We start from the raw sequence: 17082 nt of genomic DNA on the forward strand, positions 1-17082 counted from the left end.
TGTAGACCAGGATGGTCTCGATCTCCTGACCTCGTGATCCACCCGTCTCGGCCTCCCAAAGTGCTAGGATTACAGGCTTGAGCCACCGCGCCCGGCCCGAACTCCTGACCTCTTGATCCACCCACCTTGGCCTCTGAAAGTGCTGGGATTGCAGGCGTGAGCCACCATGCCCAGCCATTGAAAGTGTTTTGTGTTTTGTTTGTTTGTTTCTTTATTTCATTGAGACAAGAGCTTATCTTGTTGCACAGGCTGGTCTTGAACTCCTGGGCTCAAGCAATCCTCTTGCCTTGGCCTCCCAAAGTGCCAGGATTACAGATGTGAGCCACGACGCCTGGCTAAAAGTGTTCTGTAAATGATAAAAAGTTAAGCAAACTTTGTAGCTATTACAGTCATAATAAACGTGTAGACAGAGGACAAACAAAAATGAAGTAGTTCAATCATTTATTCATTAAACAAATAGTGCCTACTATGTGTGGCACTGTGCTTGGTAGATCAGTAGTCAGTCAGGACATGTACAGGACTTGCCTCATGGAGCTCAAAGCCTTGTCAGACATGAATCCTACAAATGCGAATTTACAGTTAGTACAAATGCTGCAAAGGAAGGAGACGGAATCAGGAGAGCCAGTGACAGCCAGATTTCCCCTGGTCAGAGGAAGCTTGAGCTTGAAAGTGAAGGATAAGGAAGAGTTTGTCTAGATGGAAAAGGGTGGGAAGAGCTCTCCTGGCACAAGGAACTTTTTTTTTTTTGAGACAGAGTCTTGCACTGTCGCCCAGGCTGGAGTGTAATGGCGCAATCTCGGCTCACTGCAAGCTCTGCCTCCTGGGTTCATGCCATTCTCCTGCCTCAGTCTCCCAAGTAGCTGGGACTACAGGCGCCTACCACCACGCCTGACTAATTTTTTGTACTTTTAGTAGAGATGGGGTTTCACTGTGCTAGCCAGCATGGTCTCAATCTCCTGACCTCATGATCCACCTGCCTAGGCCTCCCAAAGTGCTGGGATTACAGAAGTGAGCCACCGCGCCCAGCAAGGAACTTTTATTGACAAGAATCCTACAGGAGGAGGAAGCGAGGCCACTGTGAAGGACTGAAAAAGGCCAGTGGTACTCCAGCTAGAGGAAGGTGCCAGAAGCCTAGAATAAGCAGACCCTGCAGGGCATCAGAGGCCACATGAAGTAGCTTTGTCTTTTTTTTTTTTTTTGAGATGGAGTCTCGCTTTGTCACCCAGACTGGAGTGCAGTGGCGCGATCTCGGCTCACTGCAAACTCCACCTCCCGGGTTCACGCCATTCTCCTGCCTCAGCCTCCCAAGTAACTGGGACTACAGGCGCCCGCCACCTCACCTGGCTAATTTTTTGTATTTTTAGTAGAGACGGGGTTTCACCGTATTAGCCAGGATGGTCTCGATCTCCTCACCTTGTGATCTGCCCACCTCAGCCTCCCAAAGAGCTGGGATTACAGGCATGAGCCATTGCGCCTGGCCCTGTCTTTATTTTTACAGCACTGGCAGCTGAGATGGGTTGAGAGGGGATCAATATGATCAGCAACCATTCTTATGACTGAGGAACATGAGGAACTGATGGGAGTGCCTCCCTGCTTGTATGTGTCAGGCATCATCTTGGGCATGGTCCTGCCCCTTGAGGGACCACAACGCTGTAATCTCTCAGGGCCTAACAGCAGGGGCAATTGTCAGGCTCTGCCTCCCTACCATCATTTCTGTGGCCCAAATGCTGTCTCTCCTCTGAAATCCTGGCTTAATCAAAATCATAACACAATTCATGTCAGCACAGCCAGAACCAATTGGAATTTTTCTCCCAAGGAATTTTCCTGGAAACTGAGGAACAGAGATAAATCCAAGAATGTTGAAAACGATCAAGCCAGTGTGTTACTGTGCTTCTAATATTCACTTATGCTGCTTGCCTTGTAGTTCCTGTTCTGTCTCGGCCTTTTTGAAAAAACCTCAGAAAATTTCACTTTCTGAACTTTGAGGCTCTACTATGTCCTGCCTCCTTTATTTTCCTCTCCTTGTGATTCTGTCAATGGATGCAGATATAAGAGGATTTTTTTTTTTTTTTTTTGGAGATGGAATCTCACTCTGCCGCCCAGAGCAGAGTGCTACAGTGGTACGATCTTAACTCACTGCAACCTCTGTCTCCCGGGTTCAAGCGATTCTCCTGGCTCAGCCTCCAGAGTACCTGGGATTATAGGCGTGCGCCACCACACTTGGCTAATTTTTGTATTTTTAGTAGAGACAGGATTTCGCCATGTTGGCCAGGCTGGTCTTGAACTCCTGACCTCGTGATCCTCCTGCCTCAGCCTGTCAAAGTGCTGGGATTACAGGCATGAGCCACTGCACCTGGCCTTCAAGTGGATTTCTTATCATTAGCAGGAAGCAGTGGTGAGGACTTTGGAGTCTGACAAAACAAGGCTTGAATCCCAGCTGTGACCATTGGTTAGTTCTGTGACCTTGGACAAGTTGTCTAACCTCTCTAACCTTAGATTCTTCATCTGCAAAGTAGGGATGATAATTGACCTGCCTCACACCATTGCTGTGTCATGTTTACTGATTCATCTCCTCGCTTTTCTCTCCAGTTGCTTCTTGTGTTACTTCTCCTCACCTAGGCTGTGAGCCCTGTCACAGCAAGGTGTATGGCACTTCCTCCTGCCTTCACCATAGTAAGTCACACAAGGCTGGCTGGCACTCAGAAGGCACACAATATAGATGGAGTCTGGCCCGTTGATTGATTGATTGATTGATAGAAACCTTGTTTATTCTCCAAAGGCTAACCAGCAGGAGAGCACAGTCCTAGGCAGCAGCTGTGCAGGCTGACTGGTCTCCAGGATCCTCCATTCATGTGGATGGGAGGCTCAGGAAGGCTGCATAAGAATCCTCTTTGAGGCTGGGCTGAGGCTTCCATCTCAATGCTCTTTTGTTTAAGGGATAGCATCCAGGCCTCCTGCGAAGCCTGTGTGTTTGACCAGCCTTTGCAGATGGACAGTGTACTGGGGCGGGATGTAAAGCACAAACAATTGAGGGAGGCCCCTGGAATTCCCAGGGGCTCAGAGTCCAGCAGGGGTAGGGAGGGGCAGGATCCTTCCCAGGGCACATCAGGAGCTAGTCAAAACCTCTAGATGGGTCAGACAGGATCTCAGGCACTTTTGTCTCCAGCCTCATTTCCTTTCCAGTCTTCAGGTCCCCACTTTAGCTTCTCTCATGGTCAACATCCAGCCCTCTTTGGGTGCCTCTAGGTATGAGGCAGTCTCTGCCTCCTGAACAATAGGCAAATTCTGATTGAATATACATTCATTCTGTTTTCTTTTGAGGTATAATTCACATACCATAAAAGTCAACCTTTAGAAATATATAATTTAGTGGATTTTAGAACATCTATAAGATTGTACAACCAGCACCACTAATTCCAGAATTTCTAGAATGTTTTACCACTCTCCCACTCCATCTCAGACCCCCAGAAAACTCTGGTTCCAATAGTAGTTACTCCCCATTCTCCTCTCCCCCTAGACATTGCAACCACTAATCTGCTTTCTGTTTCTGGATTTGCCTGTTCTGAACATTTCCTATAAATGGAATTATACAATATGTGGCCTTTTGTGTCTGGCTTTGTTCACTGAGCATAATGTTTTCAAGGTTCATCTGTGTTGTAGCATATATCAGTACTTTATTCCTTTTCGTGGCTGAATAATATTCCCTGTATGGGTGTACTACATTTTATGGATGTATATCCATACAGGATGTCATTTGTCAGTTGATGGACATTTGTGTTTCCACTTTTTAGCTATTACGAATAAGGCTGCTATGAACATTCATGTACAGATTTCTATGTGAATGTATGTTTTCATTTCTCTTCGGTATATACCTAGGAGTGGAATTGCTGGGCCATAGAATAACTGTACATTTAACATTTTGAGGAACTGCCAAACCGTTTTCCAGGATGGCTTCACCATTTTACATTCTCAAAAGCAATGTATGAGCGTTCTACTTTTTCCACATCCTCACCAACAATTGTCGTCATCACTTATAGCCAACCTAGTGTGTGTGGAGTGGTATCTCATTGTGGTTTTGATTTGCATTTCCCTGATGGCTAATGATGTGAGCATCTTTTTGTGTGCTTATTGGCCATTTCTGTATCTTCTTTGGCATTTATTCATTCTTTTTTCTTTTTTTTTGAGACGGAGTCTTGCTCTGTCACCCAGTCTGGAATGCAGTGGCGCAATCTTGGCTCACTCCAGCCTCTGCCTCCAGGGTTCAAGTGATTCTTTTGCCTCAGCCTCCCGAGTAGCTGGGATTACAGGCATGTGCCATCATCCCTGGCTAATTTTTTTTTTTTTTTTTTTGAGATGGAGTCTTGCTCTGTCACCCAGGCTGGAGAGCAGTGGCACAATCTTGGCTCACTGCAACCTCCGCCTCCTGGGTTCAAGTGATTCTCCTGCCTCAGCCTCCTAAGTAGCTGGGATTACAGGCACGTGCCACCACACCTGGCTAATTTTTGTATTTTTAGTAGAAGAGGGGTTTCACTGTGTTAGCCAGGATGGCCTTGATCTCCTGACTTCGTGATCCACCCGCCTTGGCCTCCCAAAGTGCTGGGATTACAGGCGTGAGCCACCACGCCTGGCCAATTTTTGTATTTTTAGTAGAGATGGGGTTTTGCTGTGTTGGCCAGGCTGGTCTCAAACTCCAGACCTCAGGTAATCTGCCTGCCTCGGCCTCCCAAGTGCTGAGATTACAGGTGTGAGTCACTGTGCCCGGCCATTCTTTGGCATTTATTCATTCTTAAGGCCTGTTATGAGCAATGTCTTATTAGGCATTGAGGAGGAGAAAAATGTATCATGATGACCTCTGTCTTTCAAGGAACTTGCGGTCTGGTAAGAGAACTGTAATTAGTACAGGTGAAAAGTTAGGGCTTCACAGACAAGGTGTCGTTTAGTTTGAGTCTAGAGATAGGTAGTATTTGTATACAAGGAGCTTTGCGGAAAGACTTTCTGGGCAGTTGGAGTAATGTAAGTAAAGACAATTTGTAATTAGTAGTAGAAAACAGTTTTATCTTCTGATTAGCTCTGAAGTAACAGTGTGAAAGCACCTGGCATAGCACTTGGCACATGACGGGCTGTCATGTGTTAGCTCCCTTTGCAACTCCCTTCATTTGTTCCCAGCTCTGTCTTCTAGGACTACATGGCTTCCTTTTCCTGTTCCAGATTTTAAACTCTTAGGAGACAGAGCTCCAAGCTATATGAGCCTTGGTTCACTAAACTGTCGTTTCAAGTCTCCTCCTCATCCTAGTCATTTTAAAATGAAACAGCCACAAAGTTTTGGTGCCCTCTCTGAATTCCAGTGTGGCATGACCATTATTGTGAGGAGCAGGGCAACCATCCCCTTTGTTAAAGATTTTATGCTTCTGTTGATATGGCCTGACCTTGTATTGGCTTTCTTGGCAGCTGCCTTATACTCCTAGGTTCTGTTAAGCTTGTAATCAACCCAGCCTTCTGAGATCCATGGCTTCTTATGTCCTGTAACCTTTTGATTGGATTTGTTTGCAGAGCTTATTTTAACCTGAAGGTAAGGACACTTTAAGGCTTTGTATTTGCTTGTGAATTTGTAATATTTGAAATGTGAATATATACTATGTGATAGTAGGGTGGTATGGAGACTACCAGAAAGAAGAAAGGATAGGCTTGGACCGTTCTCAGCATGAGACTAGAAGGGAACTAGAACTTCCAAGAGAGAAGATTCTAGGAAACAGGACTAATCAGAAAGTATCTTCATCCCTCAAGTAAACTGCTTTCCACTTAAGGCTTTTCCTTATTTTCTGTCAGGTGATTGGTCCCATCAGACAACTGTGGTGTGCTGACACATGCTAAATGTGGGAAAGAAGGGAAGAATTGGGCATATGAGCCCTAGAAGACAGTGTGGCTCCATCGAGTTTGGGCTCCATCCCCAGATGCTACTTACTAGCCTTGTAATCGGGTTTTTTTTTTTTTTTTTTTTTTTTTTGAGACGGAGTCTCGCTCTGTCGCCCAGGCTGGGGTGCAATGGCCTGATCTCAGCTCACTGCAAGCTCCGCCTCCCGGGTTTACGCCATTCTCCTGTCTCAGCCTCCCGAGTAACTGGGACTACAGGCGCCTGCCACCTCGCCTGGCTAGTTTTTTGTATTTTTTAGTAGAGACAGGGATTTCATCATGTTGGTCAGGCTGGTCTTCAACCCCTGACCTCGTGATCCACCCTCCTTGACCTCCCAGAGTGCTGGGAATACAGGTGTGAGCCACCGCGCCCAGCCTGGCCTTATAATCTTAACCAGTCATTTACCCTTTGTAAGACTTGGGCTTCTTTCAGAGGATCAAATGAGATCATAAATGTCAAGTATCTGTTGCGTAGTAGGCAGCTCAAGAAATGTGAGCTCTTTTGAACTCCACCATTAAAGAGCTTTGCAAAACAGTGAATTGTGCTCCCTGAGCCTGTGTAAACATCTCTGGGCACCTGTGATACTTAGCACACTTGTTTCATTTTCTCTTCTTCAGCTCAGAGTAAGAGCTCCTTGTGGGCAAGATTCATGTCTGATTCATTTCAGTGTCTGTCAGTGCCCAGCACAGAGGCTGGCTTGGAGATGTAACTTTAGTTTTGTTGAATGAGTGAAAGCTGCACCTTTGCCCGAAGAGGCCAGGTTTTATAATTGGCTTTTCATTGTCTCTTTTTTACTGGAAATTTTGTAGGATTCCTGAACTTCACAAAAGGTGGCTCAAGTACCAACACTGTTTGAGAAGTTTGAGCCACTTTTGTGTCTCACTGCTATAGTGTGACAGGTTTCCTGGCAACCAGCCAGGAAGCCTGCTGTGGGGCCGGTAGGTGGCGCCTATGACCCTTTTCCACAGCTCAGGTCCTGCCCAGGCCTTTGCTTCTCACCACAGCAGCTGCTGACTCTCTGGGAAATGCATATATTAATAGCTCTGAGCAGGGGTACCCAGATGAAGGTGCCTTGGGCCACTCCCTCCTGTTTATGGCCTTGTATTGTTGGATTTTCGTGTTTCATGCAGTCTCAGCCTTGGCACACACTGCCTGGGGAAGCCAAGATGTTTGCCATAGAGGATCCCAGGAGGTCACTCTGGAAACGTGTGCCTCTGGCCCATCCTTTCTGGCATACTCTGCCTCTAGGAAGTCATCCCTGTGGCTCGCTTGCTCTGAACTGTACTCTCATGGCACCTTCCTCTAGGTTGCTTGCTTGTATGTTAGCTGTTTGCCCAGTGTGTAGCTGTCCAGTGAATGCTTGGAAGGCAAGGATACCACAGAATTCATCACAGTACCCTGAGTGCCCTACTCAGAGTCCTGTAATAATCAGTCCTCAGGAAGAGTTTATGGAATGAATGGATGCATAATAAGTAGTACCTCAAAAATTGTTATCCACATTGAAGGGTGTTCTGCAAACGAACTAGCCTTACTCTGCAAAAAATGTCAATATCATGAAAATCAAAGAAAGGCTGAGGAACTATCCTAGATGAAACTGAAAATATGCAGTGTTTGGTCCTGATATTGATCCTGGCTTGCATCTGGATCACGGGGAGATTGCTGTAATGAATATTGGGATAATTGAAGAAATTTGAATATGGGCTATATATTAGATTAAAACAGTATATCGATGTTAAATGTTCTGAATTTTATCTTCATTAGTGGTTCTGTAAGAGAATGCTCTGGTACTAGGTACCAGGTGCATGTACCAATACATCTGGTACATGCTCAATGAAGTATTTGGGGGTAAAGGGGCATAGTATCTGAAATTAATTCTCACATGGTCTAGCAAAAAAACAGAAAAGGAATAGAAAAGCAAATGAAGCAAATGTAAACAGGATATGAGTGAAGGCTGTTTATTTATTTATTTATTTTTTGAGATGGAGTTTCGCTTTTTTTGCCCAGGCTCGAGTGCAATGGCGCAATCTCGGCTCACGGCAACCTCCGCCTCCCAGGTTCAAGCGATTCTCCTGCCTCAGCCTCCCGAGTAGCTGGGATTACAAGCATGCACTACCACACCCAGCTAATTTTGTATTTTTTAGTAGAGACAGAGTTTCTCCATGTTGGTCAGGCTGGTCTCGAACTCCCGACCTCAGGTGATCCACCTGCCTTGGCCTCCCAAAGTGCTGGGATTACAGGCCTGAGCCACCGCACCTGGCATGAAGGCTGATTGAAGGGGTATGTGTGTGTGTGTGTGTGTGTGTGATTTTTGTAACTGTTCTATTAGTTTGAAATTATTTCAAAATAAAAAGTTAAAAAATAATCTAAGCACTTTAATGTGTGCCAAGTTTCTGTAAGAGGATGGGACAAAGAATGATCACCCAGTACTGCCCTTTATTCAGTTGATCCAGCAGGTATTCATTGAGGCTGTGGTTCAGCTCCTCCACTGTGGGCCTCAACAAACAGAACAATTGTCATAATAGCAACTAAGATTTGGAAAATGTACGTGCCCTCACAAACATTATTTCCTTTGGTCATCTCAGCACTCGTGTTAGGTAGGGCTGGCAGGCTGATAGAGTAAGAAGACTGAGGTTCAGAGACAGTAGTGTGGTCTGCCCACAGTCACACAGGCTGGAAGAGACAGACAGAGGCAGGCTCATATGTAGGTCAGTTTTTTCCAAAGGGGATGCTTTCTAGGCCTCCCTATCTGTGTGTGTAAAAGGAAGATTTGGACTGATTAATCTCTGCAGATCATTCTTTAAGTTCAGAAATTTTAAAGTTTTCTGTGATAGGAAATAGCCAGTTATGAAACATGCAGACACATTCCACAGTACACTTGCATTTGTGGTAGGTACTGCATACCTGCCAACCTCTCCCCTCCCTCACTGCCTTCACTCCCTTGGAGTTCTCCAGGCAAGACAGAATGCTCGGTGGGCCATCTCATTGGGAGTGAGAGCATCTGGAGAGCTTCTTTGCAGAAGGGTCCCCAGCTAGGTCTTGGAGAAGGGTGCTCAGTTCAAGTAGCAAATGCAGAAGTTGCTGGAGAGGCCTTGTCTATGGAGTTGAAGCACCAAGACCCTGCCTGAAGTCTGCTGTCCCAGGCTGGGGGTCTGTGAGCAGCCTTTGCTCCCTTGCCCTGCCCCTCCCAGCCCTGGCTGGCAGGGTAGATAAGGCACAGATGGAGGCTGCCTGGGGATTCTGGCCCCAGGCACCTTGCCTCTGCTCAGACAGCAGGGCCTGGTGCTGTTATTACTGTAAACAGGGCCTTCTGTGAGGCTCCAGCCAGGGCCCTGTTGCCCAGATAGCAATCATGATTGGGTCTGCATGGCTCAGTGCTTCCAGGCCTCTGATGCAGGTGGGATAGGGCTCCCTACCCTCCAGCCCCTCCCCAGCTGCAGCTGAGGGCTGGTTCATGTGAAGGATCCGGAAATCAGTTGGAACAATGCATCATTGAAGGTCAGTGGCCGCTTTGTATTGATTGGTCCTAAAGAAAGAGGAAGAAAAATCAAGTGGTACCTCCCTCCCCTGAGTGGAAGAGCTAGTTAGCCAGAATAACTCAAAACTGCCCCTGTGTCCCTTTCTGGGACTCTTTTCCTCCCTCCTACAAACAGAGTCTGGGGAGTTGTCTTTTCTTTGGAAGTCTTGCTGAGTGCTGTGTCTGCTAGGAGACTACTCAATTTTCATTTTGATGCCGCACATATTTAGAATCATAACATTATAGAGCTGGTAGGGACTTCAGAAATAATTTCATTCAATTTCCTTCTTTTACTGCAGATAAAAGTAAGGACCACAAAGACATTTATTGTGGTCACATAGCTAGCAAGTGATAGAGCCATGACTGGAATTTGTGACCTCTAGCCCCTAGGCCTATATCCATAAATGTCCTCAGCCCTGAGACTGAGAAGCTGCACCCACACTCTCCTACATACACATAGAAGCCTGAGTTCTTTGAAAAGGACAAGCGTACAATTATAAAATAGGTAACTTCCAGCACCAGACAGAAGTATTGGAGAGAAGTTAATGTAGGTAAGTGCTGTAAGACATTCATTCATTCAGACCCCGAGCTTTGTGGTGTGCCAACTGCTATGGCAGGCACCTGGACAGAGAGATGAAGACAAGTTCTTGTTTCTAGAAGGACATGCTGCCTACTGGGGAAGTTAGACCTGTGGACAGTATGATAACTACATTGATACAGGCTAGCACAGGGGATTGTGGTGGCAACAAGGCCATCTGAGGGAAGGCTTCTTAAAAGAAAGTATAGGGTTTTTTTTTTCCTAATAAAGTTTTATTTTAAAGAGTAATAGTATGGTCATTGTTATAAAAACAACACAACTTCAAACAATACAGAGGCATTCACAGCAGGAGGAAAGCTTGACTGCTTCATCGCCCCTTCCCCAATCAGTGGTAATAGCTGTTACCTCTTTGGTCTTTAGCCTGCTGGACTCTCCAGGATCACTGGTGGATGGGAGCAAGCTATGTTTTTCGTGACCGATTTGTCCTTCTGTGGTAATCTTCAGCTCTTGGGTTAGGGAACCTTCCCTCTCCTACTGCTGCCCTTGCCTGGGAATTTTAGACAGTTCATTTATCTATCCTCCAGTAATTTTGAGCACTTACTATGTTCCAAGTTCTGTGTATACCTTTTCATGTGTCACCCTACTTCTCTGTCATTTCTTTAAAATCAAGTGAACACGAATTGGAAAGTAATAAGAATAGCATAAGCTCTTATGCTGTTTTCCACAGTGCTTTATTGCATCCCAAGTGTTTTTACATATTTTGTCTCACTGTCTCTTCATAGCACTCCATGTGACATTTGTAGTAGGGTTGGTGAGGTGCTCTCCATTTTTTTTAACAGATGCAGAAACAGGCTTAGAGAGTAGGAGCTATCATGTTTCAAATGAAGGAAGCAGTTGAGATTCAGAGAGGCTAAGTCACTCATTCATCCACCACTCCTCACCTAGTAAATAACAGAGCCTGATTTTGGTTTTTGTGTGTGTGTGTTTTTTGTTGTTGTTATTGTTGTTGTTGTTGTTGTTGAGATGGAGTTTCGCTCTTGTTGCCCAGGCTGGAGTACAGTGGCGTGATCGCTGCTTACTGCAACCTCCGCCTCCCAGGCTCAAGCGATTCTCCTGCTTCAGCCTCCTGAGTAGCTTGGATTACAGGTACTGGCCACCATGCCAGGCTAATTTTTTATATTTTTAATAGAGACGGGGTTTCACCATGTTGACCAGGCTTGTCTCAAACTCCTGACCTCAGGTGATCCACCTGCCAGAGCCTGGATTTGAAATGAGATCTTTGCTGCTGATTTTTCTGACCCACTCTACTGCCTGAGAGTTGTGCAAGAGCTTGGATTCAACTCTGGACTTTTTTTTTTTTTGACTTGGAGCCTCTCTCTGTTGCCCAGGCTGGAGTACAGTGGCGTGATCTCAGCTCTCTGCAACCTCTGCCTCCCGAGTTCAAGTGATTCTCATACGTCAGCCACTTGAGTAGCTGGGATTACAGGTGCCTGCCACCACGCCCGGCTAATTTTTGTATTTTTGGTGAGACGGGATTTCGCCTTGTTGGCTGGCCTGGTCTTGAACTCCTGACCTCAGGTGATCCATCCGCCTCGGCCTCTCAAAGTGCTGGGATTACAGGTGTGAGCCACCACGCCTGGCTTCAACCCTGGACTTCTAATGTGGTCTACTCTTGTGTCTACTACCCTGGGCAGTCCCCAGATAGGGGTCACCTACTGCTACCCTGCCAAGAAGGAGACCTAGTTCATTAGGGAAGAGCCTTCCACAAGTCTGGAGTGAGCCCAGAAAGGCCCACCATGCCCACCCTGCCTCCCTAGCCCCTGGACACAGGCTGCTCTGGCCTGAGTGGCAGCCTGCGTTAAGCATTCTACTCATCATCTCAGGGATGATGGAATCCTAAGCTTTTCAGAGATACTGTATTCTGTCACAAGCATGCTCTTTTTAAAAGAGATTAATTCACTTGCCACATTTTGCCCATTGGTGAGAATCACAGGGGAGAGCAAGGGTGGCTTTCTCAGGCCTCAAAGGCCCTTTCAGCCGCTCTCAGTGGGCAGCCCGCCCCCTAGCTGGCCCAGGACTTTGAAATGACTGCCCACTGGGCATTCACTTGCAAAGCAACACAGTGAAATGCAGGAGACCTGGTTTGTGAAATCCCAACTTTCTGAGCTGCTCTGCACAGAGGGGAGGCAGGGGAGGTGCCTACCCAGCTCTTTCAGAGTTACTTGTGGTTGAGTTCTCTTGTCGTCCTTTCTTTTCTTTTTCTTTTTCTTTTTTTTTGAGGTGGAGTCTCGCCCTGTCACCCAGGCTGGAGTGCAATGGCGCCATCTCAGCTCACTGCAACCTCCACCTCCTGGGTTCAAGCGATTCTCCTGCCTCAGCCTCTCGAGTAGCTGGGATTACAGGTGTGCGCCACCACGCCCGGCTAATTTTTTGTATTTTTTGTAGAGATGGGGTTTCACCGTGCTAGCCAGGATGGTCTCGATCTCCTGACCTCGTGATCCACCCACCTTGGCCTCCCAAAGTGTTGGGATTACAGGTGTGAGCCACTGCACCTAGCCCGGTCCTTTCTTGATCTACCAGGTGCCACCACTCCTTATGAAGTTCTGTTTTTGATCCTTAAAACCACCTTGCACAAGAGGGATTAATATCTTCCATTTCATAGCGAGTAAATGACAGAGCTAGAATCTGAACTCTAGCCTTTGGACTCCAGGGTTATTGCTTTTTTTCCATTACACCTCAGCCCCAAGAGACTGCAAAGAATGATGCTCAGTCAAGAAGCTGGGCAGGGCTGAAAAACTGGAGTCTCACTGAAGAACATCAAGATTTCCTCCTCTGAATGGCCGCTCAGGTTTGTAGAGCCCTTTCCTTCATGTTTCAGTGCCGCCTCCTGAAACTCCTGTGACTCTGGGAGGATTGTGATCCTCAGTGGACCTATGAAGAGACTGATGCTTAGCCAGATGATGTTCCTTCCTTTAGGGCATTAGAATAGTAGGTGGGAGAGCTAGAGCTAGAACCCAGGTCTCCTCATTCTCCCGAGATTCAGTGAATCCCGAGATTCATTGCTGAATGAATGAACAAAGCGCCTGGAGCCAGCCTCGCTGAATTATCTAGGTCATCCTGTGTGATCACATCTTAGAATCCCTGGGTATTGGCCAACCTGCCACTACCAGCTTGAGAGTGCAACACTTTGTTCCATCAAAATGATGGAAGTGAGAGGATAGTAGGGTCTGTATTGAATACCTGCTATATGCCCAAGGCTGGGATCTTGTATATTAGAGATTATTATCCCAAAGGTCAGAAGACTGAAAATTAGAGTTGATTTGCTTAGAGTCAATCTAGCCGGATCAGAATTCAAATCAAGGTCTGACTTACTCCACCACCCTTTATTCGTCCACTTCTTTTTATTAGACTGCACTTAGCCCTTGAGGGGTAGTAGGAGGAGGCATTTCAATCTTCTTTCTTCAGCCCTACCTCTAGAGCAGTGCTGCTTCCACAATTTTCTGTTGAATTCTAATGAATTTTCTATTTTAAATTTTAATGAAGTTAGCCCGACTAATTTTTTGTATTTTTAGTAGAGATGGGGTTTCACCATGTTAGCCAGGATGGTCTTGATCTCTTGACCTTGTGATCCACCCGCCTCGGCCTCCTAAAGTGCTGGGATTACAGGCGTGAGCCACGGTGCCTGTCCTTGAAGAGGGTTCTGAGGCTCTTTCAAAGGCTCCACAGCAAGAGCTACTGGGAGAGATTTGTGATATCCCTCTTAGACGTGGCAGTGCAGGACAGTAGCACGCATGCCAGGAATCTGTTAAACCTTTAGACTGAGCTTTTATCCTAGTCTCCATTACTGATTTCATGGGGGCTGTGAACACCTGATCATTATATGTAAAAAAAATTTTTTTGAGTGTGTGTGCTCCTATGCACTTTTCTGGAAGAAATTCAGTCGTAGTCGCAAAAGAGCCCCTAGCTCAAAAAGTTTATGCCCACTGCCTCGGCCTCCTAGTCTGACATTTGAGGCCTTGTGTTGGCTCTGCATACCTCAGCAGCTGTCTGTTTCTCTGCTGTGAACTTCCACCCAGATGGAGCTGCCTGATGGTCTCTGAATGTTCCTTTCCTGCTTCGCAGTCATATCCTGTTTCTTGCCTTGATTGACGTGCACTTCCTTCCACTTCTCTAAACTCTTCCCCTTCTTCAAGACACAATTCAAGTTTGTTGCCTCAGAAGCCTCTGATTTTCTTCAGTCTATCCTGATTTTCTAGCCTTTTGGACTGAGGGTCAGAGAAGCGAGGCCATCCCGTCAGGATCATAGAGTCAGAACCATGCGCTCTCTACCACATCACGTAGCCTGCTGAACGAGGAGAAGAGGTTTTGTAAATTAGACAGGATTCTTAGCTTCTTTAACATTCTTGGCCATAGAAAATTGTTTCTGCATAAAAGAAGTTTAACATTATATAGTAAGAGACCTTCACCAGAATAAATCCTCCAAACTAGAGGTAAGAAAGGAAGGTTTCCTAACCTCTCTTAATACTCTCCCCTCACATGTTGTGCCCCAGTCATACCAAACATCTCAGGGGGTCTCATGTACCCCATGTCTGCTCCAGGTGAGGAGGACCACCTCTACCTGGAATACTCCTTCCCCTCCCTCACCCCCTTTTGTTTGGCCAGTTCCCCTTTATCAGCGCCTCCTCAGAGAAGCCTTTTTGGCCACTGAGACTGGGTTAAATTTCCTTGTTGTGCACCTGCAACCCAAAGTCCTATTCATAGCACTCATGAGATGTGCAGTTCTGTGGTCTGTCTCCCCCTTGGGCTTTGATAGTACCTTTGAAGGTATTTGAGAGAAGCCTTAGTACGTGATGTTTCTCATCATCCTCTCAAGCCTTAGTTACCTGCTAACATCAGCAACACAGAGATTTTATTTGACTTGGTCTGTGGGGACATTTACTATAGATCGTGGCACAAGAATGGTGCTAGGACTCAAACCCAAGCCTTTGGACTCTCCATCCTTTGGCTAGAACCCACTGAAAAACAGCCTCCTAGCTTCCCAAACCCCTTCCTCCCTTTCTTGGCACTGTGTTCTTTGATATGCTGTCTTGAGCCGTGTCTTCTCCTCATCGTTATCCAGACTCTAGCACAGGACCAAGTGCATGTCATACCGATTCACTGAAATCAGTGTAGTGTTTGTCTTTCATGTTATCTAGAGCCAGGTTCTGTCTGGAGGAAGGGTGGTGAGGTGAGATGGAGCCTGGCTTTAGAGTCACTGCCAACCGGTCACTGCACTGCCCATTAACTAGCTGTGCGACCTTAAGCAAGTCATTTCATTTCACCTAAGTGAGCCTGTTACCTTATCCCTGAAAAGAGGCAATTACTCTTAGCGCCTTAGGTTGGTGTCAAGAGTAGATGGTATCATGGATGCAGCTGGAAACCATCATTCTTAGCAAACTATCACAAGAACAGAAAACCAAACACCGCATGTTCTCACTCATAGGTGGGAACTGAACAATGACATCACTTGGACTCGGGAAGGGGAACATCACACATCGGGGCCTATCATGGTGGGGGAGGGGGGAGGGATTGCATTGGGAGTTATACCTGATATAAATGACGAATTGATGGGTGCTGACGAGTTGATGGGTGCAGCACACCAACATGGCACAAGTATACATATGTAACAAACCTGCACGTTATGCACATGTACCCTAGAACTTATAATAATAAAAAAAAAAAAAAAAAAAAAAAAGAGTACATGGAATCATGAATGTAAAGTACCTGGGGTAGTTCCTGCTTGTAGAAGGTGCTCAGTTCATTCTATTTACCCACCCCTACATTGTTGGTCCCCCTGTTCCTGGGAGCCAAAATTCAAACTTTTAGTGGGATACTTTAAATTCTGTGTTTGTTAATTTATTTAACAATTATTGAGCTTCTACAATGTGTTAGGCACTGGCATATAGATTCCGGTAGGGTCTGTGTGGACTCTCCTAGGAATCTAATCTATTGTTTCCATCTTTCCTTGGGTTGAAGGATTTTCAATTTCCAAACAACCACATTACAGATAAACTTGAGGAATGTGATCATTTTGTGAACTGAAAACTACCTAGATAAAACATGTCATTAGGCATTCTGTTCCTAGCATTGGGAAATGAAGGAAGAGCTGTGCACTGGATGAGTCAAGGAAGGCTTCCTTCTCAGGCGTCCACAAGCCATAAGGATTGTATTAAATAGCATGAGGGGAGAATTCAAATAGGCAAAGGGTCAGGGAGAGAGCATTCTGGACCAAGGGAGTGAGAGTGTCAGAGTATTAAGATAAGGAGGGACCATTCTTTTCTCAAAGGGTTTGGAAGATAACAAGGGGGACGGACTGACTTAAGGGAAGAAGAAAGGTAGGGGAAGCCTTGATGGGGCAGAATGGCCAGAGGAGCTGAGATTGGGAATGTAGTCCTCAAAGGCCTGTATTTCCCGACTCATTCAGCCTCTGTTTGTTGACTGTGTCATTTTTTCTATGGTTTTTTCTACTTTTACATCCATGATAAGCCATACACTGAAAATATTCCTCTGTCTTGTTTTAGGCTGTTGTCAGAAGGTGCAGATGTCAATGCAAAGCACAGACTTGGCTGGACAGCACTCATGGTGGCAGCCATCAACCGAAACAACAGGTGAGAGACCTCCTTCCACACAGGGCTCCTTTAGGCAGATCTCTGCAGACCTTGCTCCTTAACACTCTCCCACCTGGTATGCCTCCCTGCTGTCTTCTCCAGAGGCAGGGAAATGGATTCAGATGGAGGTACTGGACTTCACCTGGTGCATTGGACTGTATAGTAGCTGTGGACAGGAAAGATGTAGCCTTGAATCCCAGCTCCCTCAGTCATTGGCTTTGTGACCTTAGGCAAGTCATTTGCATTATTGTAGCAACCAAATGTTCGGAAGCCTGTTGTCAGTGGTTGTGTGTATAGGTGCAAGTTATTGTCATGTTCTGTTAACCACCGTCTATTGATCTTGAGAAGTCTGCAGTTACTGTCCCCAGTGAATGCTCCTCCAGGGGCTTTTTCTTTGGAGGTTCTGATGGAAACTAAGAAAGATGGGGGACTTCTTACCCTCCCATTGGAGGCTGTGCTATTTTCCTGTCCC

At 46.2% G+C, this 17082-nt stretch overlaps 1 protein-coding gene across 1 annotated transcript in view; it reads left to right on the forward strand.

Annotated features, from left to right (window-relative positions):
- The window catches only part of LOC105519631 (caseinolytic peptidase B protein homolog), a gene marked incomplete at its 3' end in the record, with an annotated part of 67115 nt that overhangs the window by 19498 nt on the left and 30535 nt on the right, over window positions 1-17082 (forward strand). The window contains exon 3 of the mRNA XM_011953064.1: window positions 16524-16610. Coding sequence (XP_011808454.1) covers window positions 16524-16610 — 87 coding nt within the window. The remainder of the gene's footprint in view (window positions 1-16523; window positions 16611-17082) is intronic.

Source organism: Colobus angolensis, unplaced genomic scaffold, assembly GCF_000951035.1.
Source record: "Colobus angolensis palliatus isolate OR3802 unplaced genomic scaffold, Cang.pa_1.0 Scaffold355, whole genome shotgun sequence".
In the NCBI taxonomy this organism is placed as follows: domain Eukaryota; kingdom Metazoa; phylum Chordata; class Mammalia; order Primates; family Cercopithecidae; genus Colobus; species Colobus angolensis.